Below are 17,702 nucleotides of genomic sequence, written 5' to 3'. Positions count from 1 at the left end.
TCAAGACATCAGCCAGGAAGTTAAAGCTCGGTTGCAAATGGCTCTTCCAAATAGACAATGACCCCAAGCATACCTCAAAAGTTGTGGCAAAATGGCTTAAGGACAACAAAGTCAAATTATTGGAGTGTGTGTGTGTATATATATGTATGTATGTATGTATGTGTATATATATATATATATATATATACAGTGGTGTGAAAAAGTGTTTGCCCCCTTCCTGATTTCTTATTTTTTTGCACGTTTGTCACACTTAAATGTTTCAGATCATCAAACAAGTTTAAATATTAGTCAAAGATAACACAAGTAAACACAAAATGAAGTTTTTAAATGAAGGTTGTTATTATTAAGGGAAAACAAAATCCAAACCTACATGGCCCTGTGTGAAAAAGTGTTTGCCCCACCTGTTAAAACATAACTGTGGTTTATCACACCTGAGTTCAATTTCTCTAGCCACACCCAGGCCTGATTACTGCCACACCTGTTCTCAATCAAGAAATCACTTAAATAGGACCTGCCTGACAAAGTGAAGTAGACCAAAAGATCTTCAAAAGCTAGACATCATGCCGAGATCCAAAGAAATTCAGGAACAAATGAGAAAGAAAGTAATTGAGATCTATCAGTCTGGAAAAGGTTATAAAGCCATTTCTAAAGCTTTGGGACTCCAGAGAACCACAGTGAGAGCCATTATCCACAAATGGCAAAAACACGGAACAGTGGTGAACCTTCCCAGGAGTGGCTGGCCGACCAAAATTACCCCAAGAGCGCAGCGACGACTCATCCAAGAGGTCACAAAAGACCCCACAACAACATCCAAAGAACTGCAGGCCTCACTTGCCTCAGTTAAGGTCAGTGTTCATGACTCCACCATAAGAAAGAGACTGGGCAAAAATGGCCTGCATGGCAGAGTTCCAAGACGAAAACCACTGCTGAGCAAAAAGAACATTAAGGCTCGTCTCATTTTTGCCAGAAAACATCTTGATGATCCCCAAGACTTTTGGAAAAATACTCTGTGGACTGACGAGACAAAAGTTGAACTTTTTGGAAGGTGTGTGTCCCATTACATGTGGCGTAAAAGTAACACCGCATTTCAGAAAAAGAACATCATACCAACAGTAAAATATGGTGGTGGTAGTGTGATGGTCTGGGGCTGTTTTGCTGCTTCAGGACCTGGAAGACTTGCTGTGATAAATGGAACCATGAATTCTGCTGTCTACCAAAAAATCCTGAAGGAGAATGTCCGGCCATCTGTTCGTGACCTCAAGCTGAAGCGAACTTGGGTTCTGCAGCAGGACAATGATCCAAAACACACCAGCAAGTCCACCTCTGAATGGCAGAAGAAAAACAAAATGAAGACTTTGGAGTGGCCTAGTCAAAGTCCTGACCTGAATCCTATTGAGATGCTGTGGCATGACCTTAAAAAGGCAGTTCATGCTCGAAAACCCTCCAATGTGGCTGAATTACAACAATTCTGCAAAGATGAGTGGGCCAAAATTCCTTCACAGCGCTGTAAAAGACTCATTGCAAGTTATCGCAAACGCTTGATTGCAGTTGTTGCTGCTAAGGGTGGCCCAACCAGTTATTAGGTTTAGGGGGCAATCACTTTTTCACACAGGGCCATGTAGGTTTGGATTTTGTTTTCCCTTAATAATAACAACCTTCATTTAAAAACTGCATTTTGTGTTTACTTGTGTTATCTTTGACTAATATTTAAACTTGTTTGATGATCTGAAACATTTAAGTGTGACAAACATGCAAAAAAATAAGAAATCAGGAAGGGGGCAAACACTTTTTCACACCACTGTATATGAAATATCTCATCTCATTAAATTTCCCTCCAGTCATCTTCCATTTATGATTATACGTTAGAATGAATGATGACGAGGTCCTTGGTAAGGATGACATTTACATTTAGATCTTATTAATATTAAGTGCACAACCAAAGTAGTAATGCGACACTGCACTGCACAGTCTTTAATATCGCATTTTATTTTTGGATCTTGACATTAACTGTTGCCCTTTCGGCGCTGTGTTGCTGAAGGCAGCAGACCCGTCATATCTCTCCCGTTAAATTTCTGTCATATTCCTGGAAGACTGGAACATAGACTGACCACCGAACTAACGACTCGCAGCCGGACAAGACTTTTAAACAGGAATTAATATTGATTTTAACAGGTATGCAGAACAGTTGTTGCGAATCCGTGTTTCTCTAAACCGTTTGAAGAGAGTTGCGTCATACACATTGCTAATGTCCGTGATGCTGCTGCTCAGACTGATGCATCGTTTGAGAAAGCTGCTGCTGACCGGCGACGACAAACGCGATGCTACCTTATAAATAGATGAACAAAGATCAGTATATTACGAAGACAGCAGCTCGTTATGTAGCTATATGACTTAACGCTCTGCAATACTTGAATGTCGCTGCAAATAATAAAACAGAAATGGTCAGAATTATTTGCACTGGCTTCCATTGCTGATTTTAAACGTTTCTGACCCTCACAAAAAGTGCTGTGGCTGTACCATGGTATAAACAGTGATGGAATCAGAAGACGGTAATACCGTCATGCTTTGGTATACTGTATATCTTTACCATATTCATGTACCTGGCCTATATTACATCACGTGGTACTTCAGTAAGCATAGTTTTGACCTTGGTATTTGTAGTAAAACCATAATAACCACAAAATGTACCATATGACTAAAATGAACAATGGTTTTCCTATAGTAATATTGTAGTATAAATATAGTTACCATGGTTTTGGTAACTATATTTATAATATTACTATAGGAAAACCATTGTTAATTTTTGTAAGGGAAAGAATACAATGGCATGTTAAATGTCGTAAAACATTAAACCTTTACTAGTCACGGTGACTACAATATTACAATAGAAAACCATCGTTACTATATGGATACCAGAGTATTACAAGTGTTAACATTCTTTTTCTACGTATATAAAGTTTTTTTTAGACATGTACCATGGTAACACAATGGATTTGAGGACATACTATACAATGGCATTCTTTGAAGTACTTGGATTACCTTGTAAGTTGGTATTTACCAAATGCCTGGTATTCATTCGTTATTTGCTCTAATTAAGGTAATACATTTGTTTTCTAATGTTACAGTTTAGTCTATAATAATGACCAAAGAAGATGAAATTCCTGACTGGGTTGGAGCACAGGACTTCTATGAGAAGTATGATCCAAAGGAGATCCTTGGAAGGTATTGTCATATTTTACGGATTGATGGGTGAATCGTACAGAGAAAATTCTCATACAGTAGTAAGATTTATTTATTTATTTTTTTTTTTAATAAATGAACAAAAAGTGTTGATTCTTATAAAATCTTTTTAAATTTGTTACAGAAGTTACAGAAATATTCAAACCAGCCCATCTGGCACCAACAATCATGCCATGGTCCAAATCACTGATATCACATTTTTCCCCATTCTGATTGTTGATGTGAACATTAACTGAAGCTCCTGATCCATGTCCGCTTGATTTTATGGATGATTGTTGGTGCCAGATGGGCTGGTTTGAGTATTTCTGTAACTGCTGATCTCCTGGGATTTTCACGCACAACAGTCTCTAGAATTTACTCAGAATGGTGCCAAAAACAAAAAACATCCAGTGAGCGGCAGTTCTGTTGACGGAAACACCTTGTTGATGAGAGAGGTCAACAGAGAATGGCCAGACTGGTTTGAACTGACAAAGTCTACGGTAACTCAGATAACCGCTCTGTACAATTGTGGTGAGAAGAATATCATGTCTGAATGCTATTCTGAGATGCAGGTTGGCGCTGTTTTGGCAGCACGAGGGGAGCCTACACATTATTAGGCAGGTGGTTTTAATGTTGTGGCTGAACGGTGTACATCTAATGTTACAATTTAAAAGTAAATGCACATTGTTCTTAACGGGGGAAACAAACACCTTCTGCATGACTACTTTTTACTCAAATTGTTATTCTGATAACATAATTGGTAATGAAAATATTTGCATTAAATTATAAGAGTTAAAAATGCTTTACTGCTGTGTGAAGCATTTTCACTAGTGAATCCCACTGTATATTTGCTAGAAAAAATTCCAAAGGAAAAAACAGTGAAACGTTTTACAGTGGTCGAGTTGTCTTTTGTTCTCAAGTTGTAGGCTTATGATATTTTGATCTGATGTTGCATTGGATGTGATTGATTCTTGATTCAAAACCCCTTCGTGTATACAGCTTTTAAACAAAACTAAGCAATTCGCTACTGCATATCAGTGGATCTAAGAATCGGGTGAGCAGTTGATTCCATATTACGTGATTCCTATGAAACCGACTACGGTTGTGTGTGAAAATCCCAGGAGATCAGCAGTTACAGAAATACTCAAACCAGCCCATCTGGCACCAACAATCATGCCACGTCTAAATCACTGAGATCACATTTTTTCCCCATTCTGATGGTTGATGTGAACATTAACTGAAGCTCCTGACTCGTATCTGCATGATTTTATGCATTGCACTGCAGCCACACAATTGGCTGATTAGATAATCGCATGAATAAGTAGGTGTACACTACAGGTGTTCCTAATAAAGTGCTCAGTGAGTGTATCGGCCAGAATCCAGCCTATTCCTTAGAAATCAGCATAAAAAAAAGCCATATTGGTTGACAACTACTGGAGATATTAGGTTGAATTATTTATCATGATATTGTTTTGCAGAGGGGTAAGCAGTGTGGTCCGACGTTGTATCCATAAGAGCACCACCCAGGAATACGCGGTGAAGATCATAGACATCACTCCATCAGATAAAATGAGTCCAGAGGAGATTGAGGAGATCAGAAATGCCACCTTAAAGGAGATTGATATACTCAAGAAAGTGTGTGGACAAGAAAACATCAGTAAGTAAAGGAAAAAAAGACTTAGGGTAGTAGGTTTTGAAACATGAAATGTAACCGCAAACGTCCAAAGCTTTCAACCTTGTGGAACTAAAATATATTTATATCTTTACCGTAGAATGATTGAACACATTGTTTCTTGTTTCTTCAGTTCAGTTGAAGGATTGCTTTGAAACTAAAGCTTTCTTCTTCTTGGTGTTTGACTTGTAAGTAGAGTTCATTGTGGTCTTGATATGTATAAATTCATTCAATATTCCTATATACACTATCAGTCAGAAGTTGGGATACACTTGACGGAATGTTTCTCATGATTCTAAAAACCTTTTTTAGACTAGGAATGAATACAATTGTGACACGTATGAATTTCTCTACAAAAGTAAACATAAAAAATAAAAAAATATTCAAACGTAAAGAATTATATGAAAGAAAATCTTTTTTAAAATGGATGAGTTGGATCGGACAATAAAGGAAAGGTTGAGCTAAGCTAAAATATTAAATAGTTGGTAACATTTTACAATAACGTTTGACATTTTAAACTTTTGGTATGTTTTTTTTATGTGTATTTCATAGTTTGGTTGACTTTACTATTATTCTTAAATGTGTAAAATAGTACTAATAAGAAGGTGTGTCCAAACGTTTGACTGGTATTGTATGTGCTTTCAAAAACCTTTCATATTCAGTATGTAGAGAAATCTTCACAATGCATAGTTATAAATATTGTTCTTTTAGGATGAGAAGAGGAGAGCTTTTTGATTACCTAACTGAAAAGGTGACACTCAGTGAAAAAGAGACTAGGTTTGTATCTTTTAGCAGTGGTTGAATCTCACAAAACCTGTCAAGATTATGCCCATGTCACATTTCACCACAAAAAAACAAAGGAAAGAAATAAGACATTTGATTTTCCATAAAGAAAACGAAACCTATTTTAGGACTATTAAGATTTTTGTGACATTACTGTCATGAAAATTATGCACATTTCCCCCCAATTCTCATGACTGTAATGCAAAAAAATCTAAATATTTTGCTTAAATTGTAAAGTTTTTTATTCACAATAAATCGCATAAATAAATAACTGTTGAGAAAGCCCCTCAAATAACAATAATTATAATTATAAATAGTTATATTTGAATAATTTTCAATAATATACAGTATATATACTGTATATGTTAAATAGGCAAAAATAGGCTTTATTTTTATGTAAAGTATAATTTATTTTTTTATTGTTTGATTTTGGGATGCAATGTGACCTGGACATGCTCTCGTAAGATTCAACACAATAAATTTATTAAATGTAGCCTGGCTCAATGTACAGTACATAACGCTATATATTGCATATATTTGCATTGTGATATTGTCATTTTGCAGGAAGATTATGCGGGCCCTGTTGGAGGTAGTTCAGTTCCTTCACTCTCAGAACATTGTGCACAGGGATCTAAAGCCAGAGAACATCCTGTTGGATGACAATATGAGCATCAAACTCACTGATTTCGGCTTTGCTGTGCAGATTGCCCCAGGACAAAAACTTAATGGTAAATCACTTTTCTTCTCAGCCACTGTAGCTACCTGTCTATCTAGAGAGATGCACTTTTTTGATCACAACATTGCTGCAGTTCATGTAATTTAATGTTTAACATGACATTGGACACTTGAGGAGCTATTTGCTGCCCTGTGATCATTTTGTGTGCACTCTGACTATTCACCATCATCACTGACCACTTACATACAGTATCTATTGCATATCTATTCACCCCACTTTTATAGGGGCCTTTAGCTCCTGCAACGGGGGGGCTTTTTAACCCAAATGCTATCCTTTCAGTTACTGGACAGTTATAAAAAAAAACCATTTGATTTAATTACCTTGAACAAAACTGAAAATGATAAATAAGTATTTAAATAGTCTCAAAATAAATGTGATAATTTCAGGGATTCTCATTAGCTACATACAATGATGAGCCAAAACATTATGACCACTCACAGGTGAAGCGAATAATGTTGATCATCTCCTAACATGGCCACATTTCAAGGTCTGGGTAGATTAGATGGTAAGCGAACAATCAGTTCTTGTAGTCAACGTGTTAAATGCAGGAGAAATCGGCAGGAGTAATGACCTGAGTGACTTTGACAAGGGCCAGATTGTCATGGCCAGATGACTGGGTCAGAGCATCTCTGAAACGGCAAGGCTTGTGGGGTGCTCCCGCGCAGCAGTGGTGAGTACCTACCAACAGTTGTCCGAGGAGGGACAAACCACAAACGACAGGGTGTTGGGCGCCCAAGGCTCATTGATGCACGAGGGCAACAAAGGCCATCCCATCTGGTCTGAACAGACAGAAGGTCTGCTGTGGCACAAGTCACAGAAAAATGTAATGATGGTTACGGGAGGAATGTGTCACAACACACAGTGCATCGCACCTTGCTTCGTATGGGGCTGCTTATCCGCAGACCAGTCAGAGTGGCCATGATGACCCCTGTCCATATCGAAAGCGAGCGAGCGTCGCAACTGGACCATGTAGCAGTGTAAAAAGGTAGCCTGGTCCGATGAGTCCTGCTTTCTTTTACATCAAGTGGACGGCCGTGTAGGTGTGCGCCCAATGTTCTGTTGGGAAACCCTGGGTCCGACCGTTCATGTGGATGTCAATTTGACACGTGCCACCGACCTAAACATTGTTGCAGACCAGGTACACCCCTTCATGGCAGTGGCATACCCTGATGGCATTGGCCTCTTTCAGCAGGATAATGGGCCCTGCCACACTGCACACATTGTTCAGGAATGGTTTGAGGAACATGATGAAGAGTTCAAGGTGTTACCCTTGCCTCCAAAATCTCAATCCGATTGAGCATCTGTGGGATGTGCTGGATCAACAAGTCCGATCCACAGTAGCTCCACCTTACAACTTACAGTACTTGAAGGATCTGCTGCTAATGTCTTGGTGCCAGATACCACAGGACACCTTCAGGGTTCTTGTAGAGTCCATGTCTCGGAGGGTCAGCGCTGTTTTGGCGGCATGCGGAGGACCAACAGCATATTAGGCAGGTGGTCATAATGTTTTGGCTCATCTGTGTAAATTTGCGACATTTAAAACATTATTAAATATTAGATCAAATTATCTCAAAATCAAACTTTAGACATTACAGGCAGTGACCTCATGGATCAGGAATATTTTGCAGTATATAGTAATAAACAAATGTTAAGAAAAGTACTATGGTAGTTTTTGTTGCTGTTAAGTGTTTTGGGAGAAAATCAAATGAAAAGTGCTTTTTATCCCAGGAGGCCTTTAGCCCCATTACCATAGTATTTGTTGTACTGCCGTTAATTTATGCTCATTTTCTGATATCATCATGGAGAATAATGAGAAATACAGACAATCTCAAAAGTTAAAAAATCCAGGCGAATTACATGCAGCGTCCAAATTCCGAACTTTCACAATCTGAATTCGACATTTACTTCTTGACTGTTGATGAAATACATTCTTTAGGTACTGTATGCAATTGTGAAGTAAAAGCATTACCTGTCATACTGGGTCTGGCATGTTGGCATTGTCCTTTAATCCGTTAGCCTATGTTTTTTTACCTATGACATGCACCAACCGTGAAAACAGTTTTACTTGTTAAACAAGTACAACTGAACCACGAAGAACAAATTTATTGGTAAAAAAAAACCAATAAAGAATTTATTGAAAAAATATTTGCACATGTATGCATATGCAGATGCAAGCGCCTGACCAATGCCTTGCCAATGCGGTCCAGGTGACAAAATATATAATGTGCGTTCTTGCATTACTTTGGCGGAAACAAACCTCAGTGCTCAAGGGGGCGGATAGAGTAACCTTTAAAAATATGTGCAATTAAACTGTATGTGTTCTTAAACGTGTATAAATTTGCTTAATTAACATGAAAATAATGTCATGTTTCATGTTATGATCCCCTATACGTAATAGTAGTGAATACAGTACCATATACTGTAACTGGTTAAATCTGTTTTTCATCATAGGCTCTTTTGTTGTTATGTTGTCTTACCTAGAGGTATGTGGAACACCTGGTTATCTAGCTCCAGAGATTATTGAATGCTCTATGGATCCACATCACCAAGGTTATGGGACTGCAGTTGATCTGTGAGTAAGCACTCTGATATGGGCACAGACCTTTAGTTTATAGTTTCATTTCATCAATTTCTGCCTCAACCAATGGCAATTGTTTGGGGTGGGATTACCCAACCTGATCTCATGACAAGTTATAATAATAGTATGAGATGGCGAAATAGTAAGAAAATGTACAACTTCTGTTGTCCATAGAGAAATATAAACAAATCATTGAAGGTTATTACTATTTTTCTTAAGTTTAACCCCTAACCCAAACCTAAGCCTAACCATAAAGTCTAAAGGCCCCTGCATACTCCATTTTTCTGTGTTCCAGGTCAGATTGGGCCCGGTTGACCCCATTGCCTTTCGAAGTGTAATCTTTTGACCGTTAGCGTATGCAAACTCATTCAACACATGCGCACTACAACTGCTTTGTGATACTCTTTAGTACAGTCAACAGCTGGCACGAGCGCTGATGATGCATCCAGTTGAGGACAGTCTGCATGTCGAGAACATCTGAGCTGCACACAGACAGTCCGCGCAGACTGTGCTGATGACGAAATGTGTGTCACGCATACTGTGCACAGAGAGCAATTAGCAACGCGGACAACTGAAGTATACTTTGGCCTTAATCCTTTACCCAAACCTTAAACATAACTACCATGATTTTAATAGGAAAACCACTGTTGTGTACCTTAGAAGAAAGACTCCTAACCATAAAGTCTAACCCCTAAACCCAATCATGATTTTAAAGGTGCTGTAAGTGATTTTTTCATGGAAAGGTATGCAAAAAATGTTCCTACTCCCTTAAAGATAGTAATGAAATGAAATGTCCTGAGATATCTCACTGGTCTCTATGACAGCTCTAGACTCTGTAAACAACAAATAAAAATGTGTCCGCAGACATTGACGCTTTTCACCCGTCAATAATTTTGCTCGTTCTCATAGTATTGTAGTTGCAGCGAATTATTGAGGCTTACTGCCATTTGTAAGCCATGTTGTTCATCACAGTTGTCTGTTGAGGGAGCTATTTTGCTGCTGTTGTTTTAAACAACTGTTTCTGCACGAAGTCGGTCTCAATAAAGCTTGTGTTATATTTGGAGTGCTGGGTTTTGGAAAGAGGGTGCGTGGCTAATTCAACGGCTCATTCTTGTGGAAGTAGAAAGGCTAAAATTGCTTACAGCACCTTTAATAGAAAAATAACTTTTGTGTACCATGAAACAAAGAAATTACCTTAGTATGGAATGAGACAAGGGAAGCAAATATGATTGGTTGGTCTAAAAGTCGTACTTTTTCGTACAAGTCAAGTCATATGATGTCTTACAAATTTTCCATGTTGTATGAATTATTATGGGACAGTGTTGGGATTACCTGTTTGGGGTGGTTAGGTTGTTTGGCAAACTTCATTAGTAATAGGCAAGCATCATTATTACTGTTGCTCTTACTCATTTATGCAACAAACAATTTGATACCTCAAATTTTTCTTTTCACTTTCAATCATTATTGTTCTTAAAAGGCAATTTAGTTGTGGACATCAGCCAATAATAACACAAAAACAATTGCCGGAATAAAAGATTGCTTGCATCTGTTGGTTTTACACAGAGGAAATTTGTATGTCCCATTAGAAGGAAGCAACCAAAACTCACTGGACAAAGAATAACCAAGGTCAGAAAGGACTCCTAGCTAGGACCTCCTAGTCACTCTAGTCACATGAAGTATGATATTACTTTTTAAAGCGATTGAATTTTATGATTTTGGCCTGGTAGAGGATAAAACAAGTAAAAAAATCTCATAGACTTGTAATAAAGGAGGGACCTGAATATCGTAGAGATTTGGGAGTAGGCTCTTTTGACTTGACCTGATGAGCCACTAGCTAGCAACCATTCAGAATTCCCAAAATGCTAAAGCACTAAAAACCTCTCTCTCAAAAATTACTCACTTAAACACCTTCAAGACAGTCAATACTTGAATGGACGTATTGAATAGAGAAATCACACTACAATGGTTTTTGGTCTTTTGCAGCTGGAGTACAGGGGTGATCATGTACACCCTACTTGCAGGTTCTCCTCCCTTCTGGCACAGGAAGCAGATGCTAATGCTACGCATGATCCTGGCAGGAAACTACCAGTTCACATCTCCAGAGTGGGACGATCGCTCAGACACTGTCAAAGACCTGGTGTGTCATGTGTAGGGTGCTTAAGCAGAATAGAGCGCAACAGTCGGTTTCCGGAATTAAAAATTCCTGAATTTCTCATGAATGTTACGTGACAAAAACATTTCAAAACTAAATAACGTGCTTCATTACACGTTTTGCGGCAGTTTCCCAGTTAAATGTCCAGCAGGGGGCACTAAAAGCAAGTTAAATCGTGTCGTAATTAGACCAGGTTTTTAAGGTGAATATTGGGGTTTTTACAAAGTAAAATGTACTGCCCTAACCTAAAACTTTAACTTAAATCTAACCTATAGTGTCCTAAAAGCAAATAAGAGGTGAACAAAAAAGACATTCTTACCCTTCATCAATGACTAAACCTAACCGATAGAGTACAAAAAGCAAATACGACATCAAAAGCATATTTTCTGAAGCAGCCATGTCATTTCGTATCAACTCTATGATACTTTCGTATCCAATTAGGTATAGCTGCAGGCCGAGAATGGGTGCGGAATCTCCAAAAAAAGGCGGGGTTACTCCAAAAGGGGGTTGCAGCAACTCCAAAAGGGGGCGTCACTTCAACTCATGGTTAAGGTTAGGGAAAGAGTTAGGGGCTCCCTATATCTTCATTGGCAATTTGGCGCTCACACCCCCTTTTGGAGTAATGTCTGCAGCTAAACCCTTCTCTTTGTATCATGTGCTTGTAGGTTTGGCTGGGCTTGAACCGCGGTCTTCCGTGTCAAAAGCCCAACACTATTGTCAGGTGAGCTACAGCAGAAGCTAACCATGTTGGAATAAGTGTGTAAATGTAGGTGGATCTCTAATACAAGCGTTAAAATGTGTCGTTTTTCAAATGATGCGTACACTCAACACCCCATGTTTTTACATTACAATGAATCATTAGGGGGCACACACCTTACTGTTGTCACAAAAACACCAACAGATGTACATATGAATATGTTTTAAATGTATTCAACATTATATTTATAACCCAAGTAATGTACATAAAAGTAATTAACTTAATTGAAAGTCAGTAACTGTAATCTGATTACAATAATTTTAAATGTAATGAGTTTTTGACTAAAAATGATTACAGTAACTTATTAATAAGATTACACTGAATAAAGATAATCAATGACAAGAAATCATATTAATCAAAATAAAAATAAAAGTTTTCAATTCAATTACATAATTCACAATGCTTAATGGGATGGGATTGTAGTTCATTCCTTATTAAAAGACGTAAAGTCTTCTGCACAGTCTTGTATCTTTGTCTTGTCCCATTTTAATTTACTTTTTCCTCAGCTCAAAGTTTGTAATGTTGGGATTTTCTCAAACCTGGTTGGTTTGGTTTATGGTGTGGTATTATTGAAAAAAAAAATGTTCTCCCTATGGAGAACAAGAATGGGAAAAATACTAACTATTGCGCTCTATTGGGAATATTAAAATTGTGGATTTTGTATGTGTAAGAACATACTGTAGTTGTTTAGCTTTAATTAATATCAACTTGTATGACAAACCTACTATGACAAACCTACACCAGATCTACTGACCTACATACACTGCCTGGCCAAAAAAAAAAAAAAAAATATTTATTAATTGATTAATATGTTTCTGCTGGCAACAATTCTTTTAACCCTAACTGATGCAGTGTGTAGCTTCTCATTTCTTCAACAACCATGTCAGAAGACGTATCCCGTGGTCGTGGAAAAGATGTTACTGTGTTTCAGAAGGGGTAAATTATTGGCCTGCATCAAGCAAAGAAAACATCTAAGGAGATTGCTGAAATCACTGGAATTGAGTTAAGAACTGTCCAATGCATTATTAAAACCTGGAAGGATAGTGTTGAACCGTCAGCTTCGCGGAAGAAATGTGGTCTGAAAAAAATCTTGAATGATCGTGATCGGAGATCACTAAAACGCTTGGTGAAGTCACATCGTAAAAATATCACAGTAGAACTCACGGCTATGTTAAATAGTGAAAGTAAGAACATTTCCACATGCACAATGTGACGAGAACTTACAAGATTGGGTCTAAACATCTGTGTGGCCACAAGAAAGCCAATTGTAAGTGAAGCAAATTGGAAAAAACAACTTCAATTTGCTAGGGAGCGTAAAGATTGGACTGTGGAGCAATGGAAAAAGGTCATGTGGTCTGATGAGTCCAGATTTACCCTATTCCAAAGCGATGGGCGCATCAGGGTGAAAAGGGAAGCGCATGAAGCGCTGCACCCATCATGGATCATGCCCACTGTACAAGCCTCTAGAGGGAGTGTTATTATCTGGGGTTGCTTCAATTGGTCAGGTCTTGGCTCAGCAACATTATTCGGCAATAAAATGAAGTCAGCTGACTACCTGAATGTACTGAATGACCTGGTTATCCCATCAATGAATTTTTTCTTTCCTGATGGTACAGGCATATTTCAGGATGACGATGCCAAGATTCATTGGGCTCAAATTTTGAAAGAGTGGTTCAGGGAGCATGAGGAATAATTTTCACACATGAACTGGCCACCACAGAGTCCTGACCTTAACCCCACTGAAAGTCTTTGGGATGTGCTGGAGAAGACTTTATGGAGTGGTTCGACACTCCTGTCATCAATACAAGATCTTGGCCAAAAATTAATGCAACTCTGGACGGAAATAAATGTTGTGACGTTGCATAAGTTTGTCGAAACAATGCTATGACTAATGTGCGCTGTAATCAAAGCTAAAGGCGGTCCAATGAAATATTAGAGTTTGCAACTTCTTTTTTGGCCAGGCAGTGTATATGTTTTCCTTTTTCATGTTTACACTCATTAATTTTTGGGGTGTGCAAACTTTTTCAGATCTCCAGGTTATTGGTGGTGAATCCTGAGAAGCGTTACACTGCCACTGATGCCTTAAACCACCCTTTCTTCCAACAATATGTGGTCGCTGAGGTGCGGCATTTTAGCCCGTACAGGAAATTCAAGGTAGGTATTTCTTTTGTGTTTCGGAATGAATTTATTTAATAAATATTAACCCTTCATTGCATGGTAATTTTACCAAACATGCTTACATGTTCTGGTCTTTAGAGACTCGGCACTTATATCTATCAGAAATGGATGTACAAAATGCCCAAATAGTGTCAAATTTTAAAAATATTTTCAAGACAATTAAAAAACAATAAAAAAATATATATATTTTGGTACATTAAAGAGATAATGCAACAAATCAGGACAAATCAAGAACAGGATTTATTATTATGTGTATTTATTATGTGTATCTTATGTGTATTTTTTCAGGCACTTGTTGAGTTTAAACAGATGCAAAACTTTCAGTAATACACCCGAATGACAATAGTCATATACTTTTCATGTGTTGTACTTGCTGTAAGTTTACTTCAATGTGGTTTCTTCGTCAAATGGCAATGTCAAATGTAAATCAAGTCAATCACTGAAACATCAGTGCCACCTTGAGTAAGAAATAACATGTATATTATGTATGCACATATAAAATACTGATAATTCACCATTGTTGATAGTTCATTGTTGCACAGAAAGTCAGTGTGATATAGTGTTTATTTGTATGAATATAGTACTCATTTCTCTTGTAATACACAAAGAAATAGATATCCTGTGATAGTAAACTTAAATAGATATGAAATAATTATAAAAAATATAATTTATGGAAGTGCAAAAAAAAAAAAAAAAAAAAAATCTCTAGAAACTAGAAACCCTATACACTTTTGTTACTTAAACCATTACAATTTTTTATTTATTTATTTATTTATTTTTTTGTGCAATTTTGCCATTTTTTGTGTCATACTATTTATAAGAGATAGACTGAGGAATACTAAAAAATGGATGAGGTACAGGGGGTGGAATGAGGTCCCTGGTCTCTAAGACCTGAGGTATGTGTTTAAGGGATAATATACATTTATATTTAAAATAAATACTGAATAAAGTCCTTTGTTGTTTCATTCATCAGAACATTAAAACGTGATCTTAAATGGGCATAGAACATTTAATATGATTTTCTATATTGTAGTAGATGGGATTAATTTGATCTTTCATAACTGCTTGCTTATCTAAGACATTTTAACAAAAGAACAGTGCAAATAATTTCAATCACTTGTGTTTTTCAGGTAATCTGTATGACAGTTCTGGCTACAATGCGTATTTACTGCAACTATCGACGTGCCAAGCCAGTTACCAAGGACGTGATCAAAAGTGACCCCTATGCAGTGAAACCTATTCGCAAGCTCATTGATGCCTGTGCTTTCAAGATTTATGGACACTGGGTAAAGAAGGGTCAGACACAGAACAGAGCTGCCCTGTTTGAGAACAGTCCAAAAGCTATCTTGCTTTCCCTTGCTGCAGAAACTGACGACTCATCTTTCCGAATGATGTAATGAAAATCAAGCACACTACTGAAAACTATACAGGACAATGTGTTCATGAAAAACTCATGTGGATTGCATAGTTTAACATTAAAATACCTCATGACATTGTGAGATGTTTTAACTTGTGAGGAAATATGTACTTTTTTTTAATTAACTTGCTATTAAATTTTCATTCATTTCAGCATTCATTTCAGAGTGGCATCATTAGCTTGCAGTGTTTAATGTGGTTATTGAGAGCCTGTGTTTTACAATGAAAAAATGTCTGTGCATTAAACTTAATTATTACACGGCTGTCTTGAATACTCGATTCTGATTGGTCAATGGCTCCATCTAGCGGTTTGTTATTACTCTGTAACCACTGCAGCTCATAAAATAATTTCAGCTCAAGTAAATGTTTGATGTCCATTTATTTGTTTATTTGGCAAGTAGTCTTGTATAATGAGGATACAGACGGTCATTTTCACAAAAAGAAACCACCAAGAGAACGATGTATTTACATATATTTATTTATTTATTTGGTTAGTAGCCGTGCAATAAGCGGGATACTGTTCTGTCAGCGTGTTGGGGTCCCTGACGGGGTTTATTGTGCCATTAGAACCGGCTGACGGTACATTATCCCTTACATAAGTTCCATTGTAAGTGCTTCACTGGAACCCAGATTTTTTCTTTCTTTTCTTTCTTTTTCTTTCTTTCTTTTTTTTTTTCCTTCAAGAAAAGGAGGGGCAAGTCAAAATACATTTTTGTGTACTCGAGTGTTTTAACGTTTTCTGGAAGGAACGTTACGCAGTAGATCGCTGAAGAATCCTACTATGGTGAAGGTTTTTAATAGTTATTACGTCTCTGACCAACAAATCCTACTACGGTGAGGGATCCTCTCATTAATATTAATTAGGTTTGGTGCCATGACGAGCCACACTGCTAAATTAATATTCATACGCTAAGCTTTACCACGTGTTTTGTCGTTTCTAGCTTCACACTACTGTTGTCACATGTGCGTGTATTTCTTTACAGGGAGAAAAAGCGATGGCAAATAAACGTCAAAATGAGGATTTTCCCGAATCCTTAACAACAGCAAAGAAAAGCAAATCGGGGGAAAGCGAGTTTAATGGCACTGCCTTCAAATCCATGTTAAAGGATCCTGCTAAAGCGCTAAAGGGTGAGCTAATGTTAGCTGCTCAGTTATCTGATTTTCAGACTTGAAATATATACAACCATGCGTTGCAGTAGACAGTTTTATTTAAATGTGGTCGATACATTTTCTCTTATTGGTAAATGTCATGGTTTACACATTAGTTTGCCTGTTAGAATAACCTTAAACTTTCCAACACCCCTGGATTTTTATTTTGTTTTAGCACTTCATGAAACTATGTTGTGTGGACCTGAAAATAATTAAAACACACTACATGTACAAATAATAAAATGACTTCAAATTCATGTAAAAGTATTTATATGATGCATACAAACAAAACTCCAACTCATTTCTTGATTGAAGCATGATATCAGAATAACTAAACTTGGGTCAGTTATGGTAGTGTAAATACATATTTGTTGCTTTTAATTCGTAGTCAAATGTTTGGATTGCTTCTTACATCCATTGTACTGTTTGCTTAAAATAAAAAGTTAAAAGCGTCGAAGGGGCTGAATTATTCTCATATGCACTGTACAACAGGTACATTTCCACAGTAAAATGGTTAAGTTGTACTGTAGGAAAGCATTTGCTAAGAAAATAAATGTTAGGATGTAAATGTAGTTAATGTAGTATATCAGTAATGCCACTTTTTTTAATAATAGGATTGGACACCTTCATAAAAATTGCGAAGAAACTTCCCAGTGCAGACCTCTATGATGTCGTCGAGGGCTACATAAAAATTTCAGTAGACTGTTTAGAAATTTTCAGATTACTGGAGGGGGAGAATCATTCAGAGTCTGAAGTAAGTCACACATTTCAGTTGAGTTGATTTTGAAACTATTCATTTTCTTGAATCGGTTGCTGTTTTCTAGTTTTGCATCACAATCATAACTTATTTTGAATGTCTTTTCTAGATGATGCTGATATTTCAGAGTTTAGAGATGATTTTGCTGCGGACAGCTAGTGATTTGTCTCATTTGAGTATGGTGGGCTCCAACATAGTAAGGAAGACGTTGTCCACTCACATGAAGCTTCTGCTCTCCTCTCTGTATTCTAACAACTATCGGTATTTCTTTTACAAATCCTACTCTAAAATCCTTGTCTACTAAA

At 37.3% G+C, this 17,702-nt stretch overlaps 2 protein-coding genes across 6 annotated transcripts in view; both read left to right on the top strand.

The window, feature by feature from the left end:
- Positions 1-1,867: 1,867 nt before the first annotated feature.
- phkg1a (phosphorylase kinase, gamma 1a (muscle)) lies at positions 1,868-15,840 on the top strand. Of its 3 annotated transcripts, XM_051665686.1 has the most exons (11): positions 2,516-2,549; positions 2,958-3,042; positions 3,126-3,222; positions 4,698-4,876; positions 5,025-5,079; positions 5,603-5,668; positions 6,239-6,402; positions 8,892-8,982; positions 10,972-11,125; positions 13,926-14,051; positions 15,206-15,840. In XM_051665686.1, the coding sequence occupies exons 3-11, from the start codon at positions 3,140-3,142 to the stop codon at positions 15,470-15,472; spliced, it is 1,185 nt and encodes a 394-aa protein (XP_051521646.1). In that variant the 5' UTR covers positions 2,516-2,549; positions 2,958-3,042; positions 3,126-3,139; the 3' UTR covers positions 15,473-15,840. The 3 variants fall into 3 exon arrangements, with proteins under 3 accessions (XP_051521648.1, XP_051521645.1, XP_051521646.1); XM_051665688.1 differs by lacking the exons at positions 2,516-2,549; positions 2,958-3,042 and adding an exon at positions 1,868-1,889; XM_051665685.1 differs by lacking the exons at positions 2,516-2,549; positions 2,958-3,042 and adding an exon at positions 2,025-2,172.
- Positions 15,841-16,419: 579 nt separating this feature from the next.
- urb1 (URB1 ribosome biogenesis homolog) overlaps positions 16,420-17,702 on the top strand; it is a 77,281-nt gene continuing 75,998 nt past the window's right edge. For 2 of the 3 annotated variants that reach the window (XM_051665616.1, XM_051665615.1), the window contains exons 1-3: positions 16,420-16,619; positions 17,255-17,394; positions 17,507-17,658. In XM_051665616.1, the coding sequence (XP_051521576.1) occupies positions 16,487-16,619; positions 17,255-17,394; positions 17,507-17,658 (425 nt within the window). In that variant the 5' untranslated portion in view covers positions 16,420-16,486. Of the gene's footprint in view, positions 16,620-17,254; positions 17,395-17,506; positions 17,659-17,702 lie in introns of those variants that run through there. The other variant, XM_051665617.1, reaches the window with a different exon arrangement.

Source organism: Myxocyprinus asiaticus, chromosome 31 (assembly GCF_019703515.2).
Source record: "Myxocyprinus asiaticus isolate MX2 ecotype Aquarium Trade chromosome 31, UBuf_Myxa_2, whole genome shotgun sequence".
NCBI lineage: Eukaryota > Metazoa > Chordata > Actinopteri > Cypriniformes > Catostomidae > Myxocyprinus > Myxocyprinus asiaticus.
The sequence above is the reverse complement of the archived record's forward strand: the minus strand, read 5'-3'. Positions and strand labels throughout refer to the sequence as shown.

Coding starts and splice junctions, on each gene's coding strand:
- phkg1a (XM_051665688.1), top strand. CDS start 3,140: ATGACCAAAGAAGATGAAATTCCTGACTGGGTTGGAGCACAGGACTTC. Junction 3,223..4,697: donor CCAAAGGAGATCCTTGGAAG/GTATTGTCATAT, acceptor ATTGTTTTGCAG/AGGGGTAAGCAGTGTGGTCC. Junction 8,983..10,971: donor TATGGGACTGCAGTTGATCT/GTGAGTAAGCAC, acceptor GGTCTTTTGCAG/CTGGAGTACAGGGGTGATCA.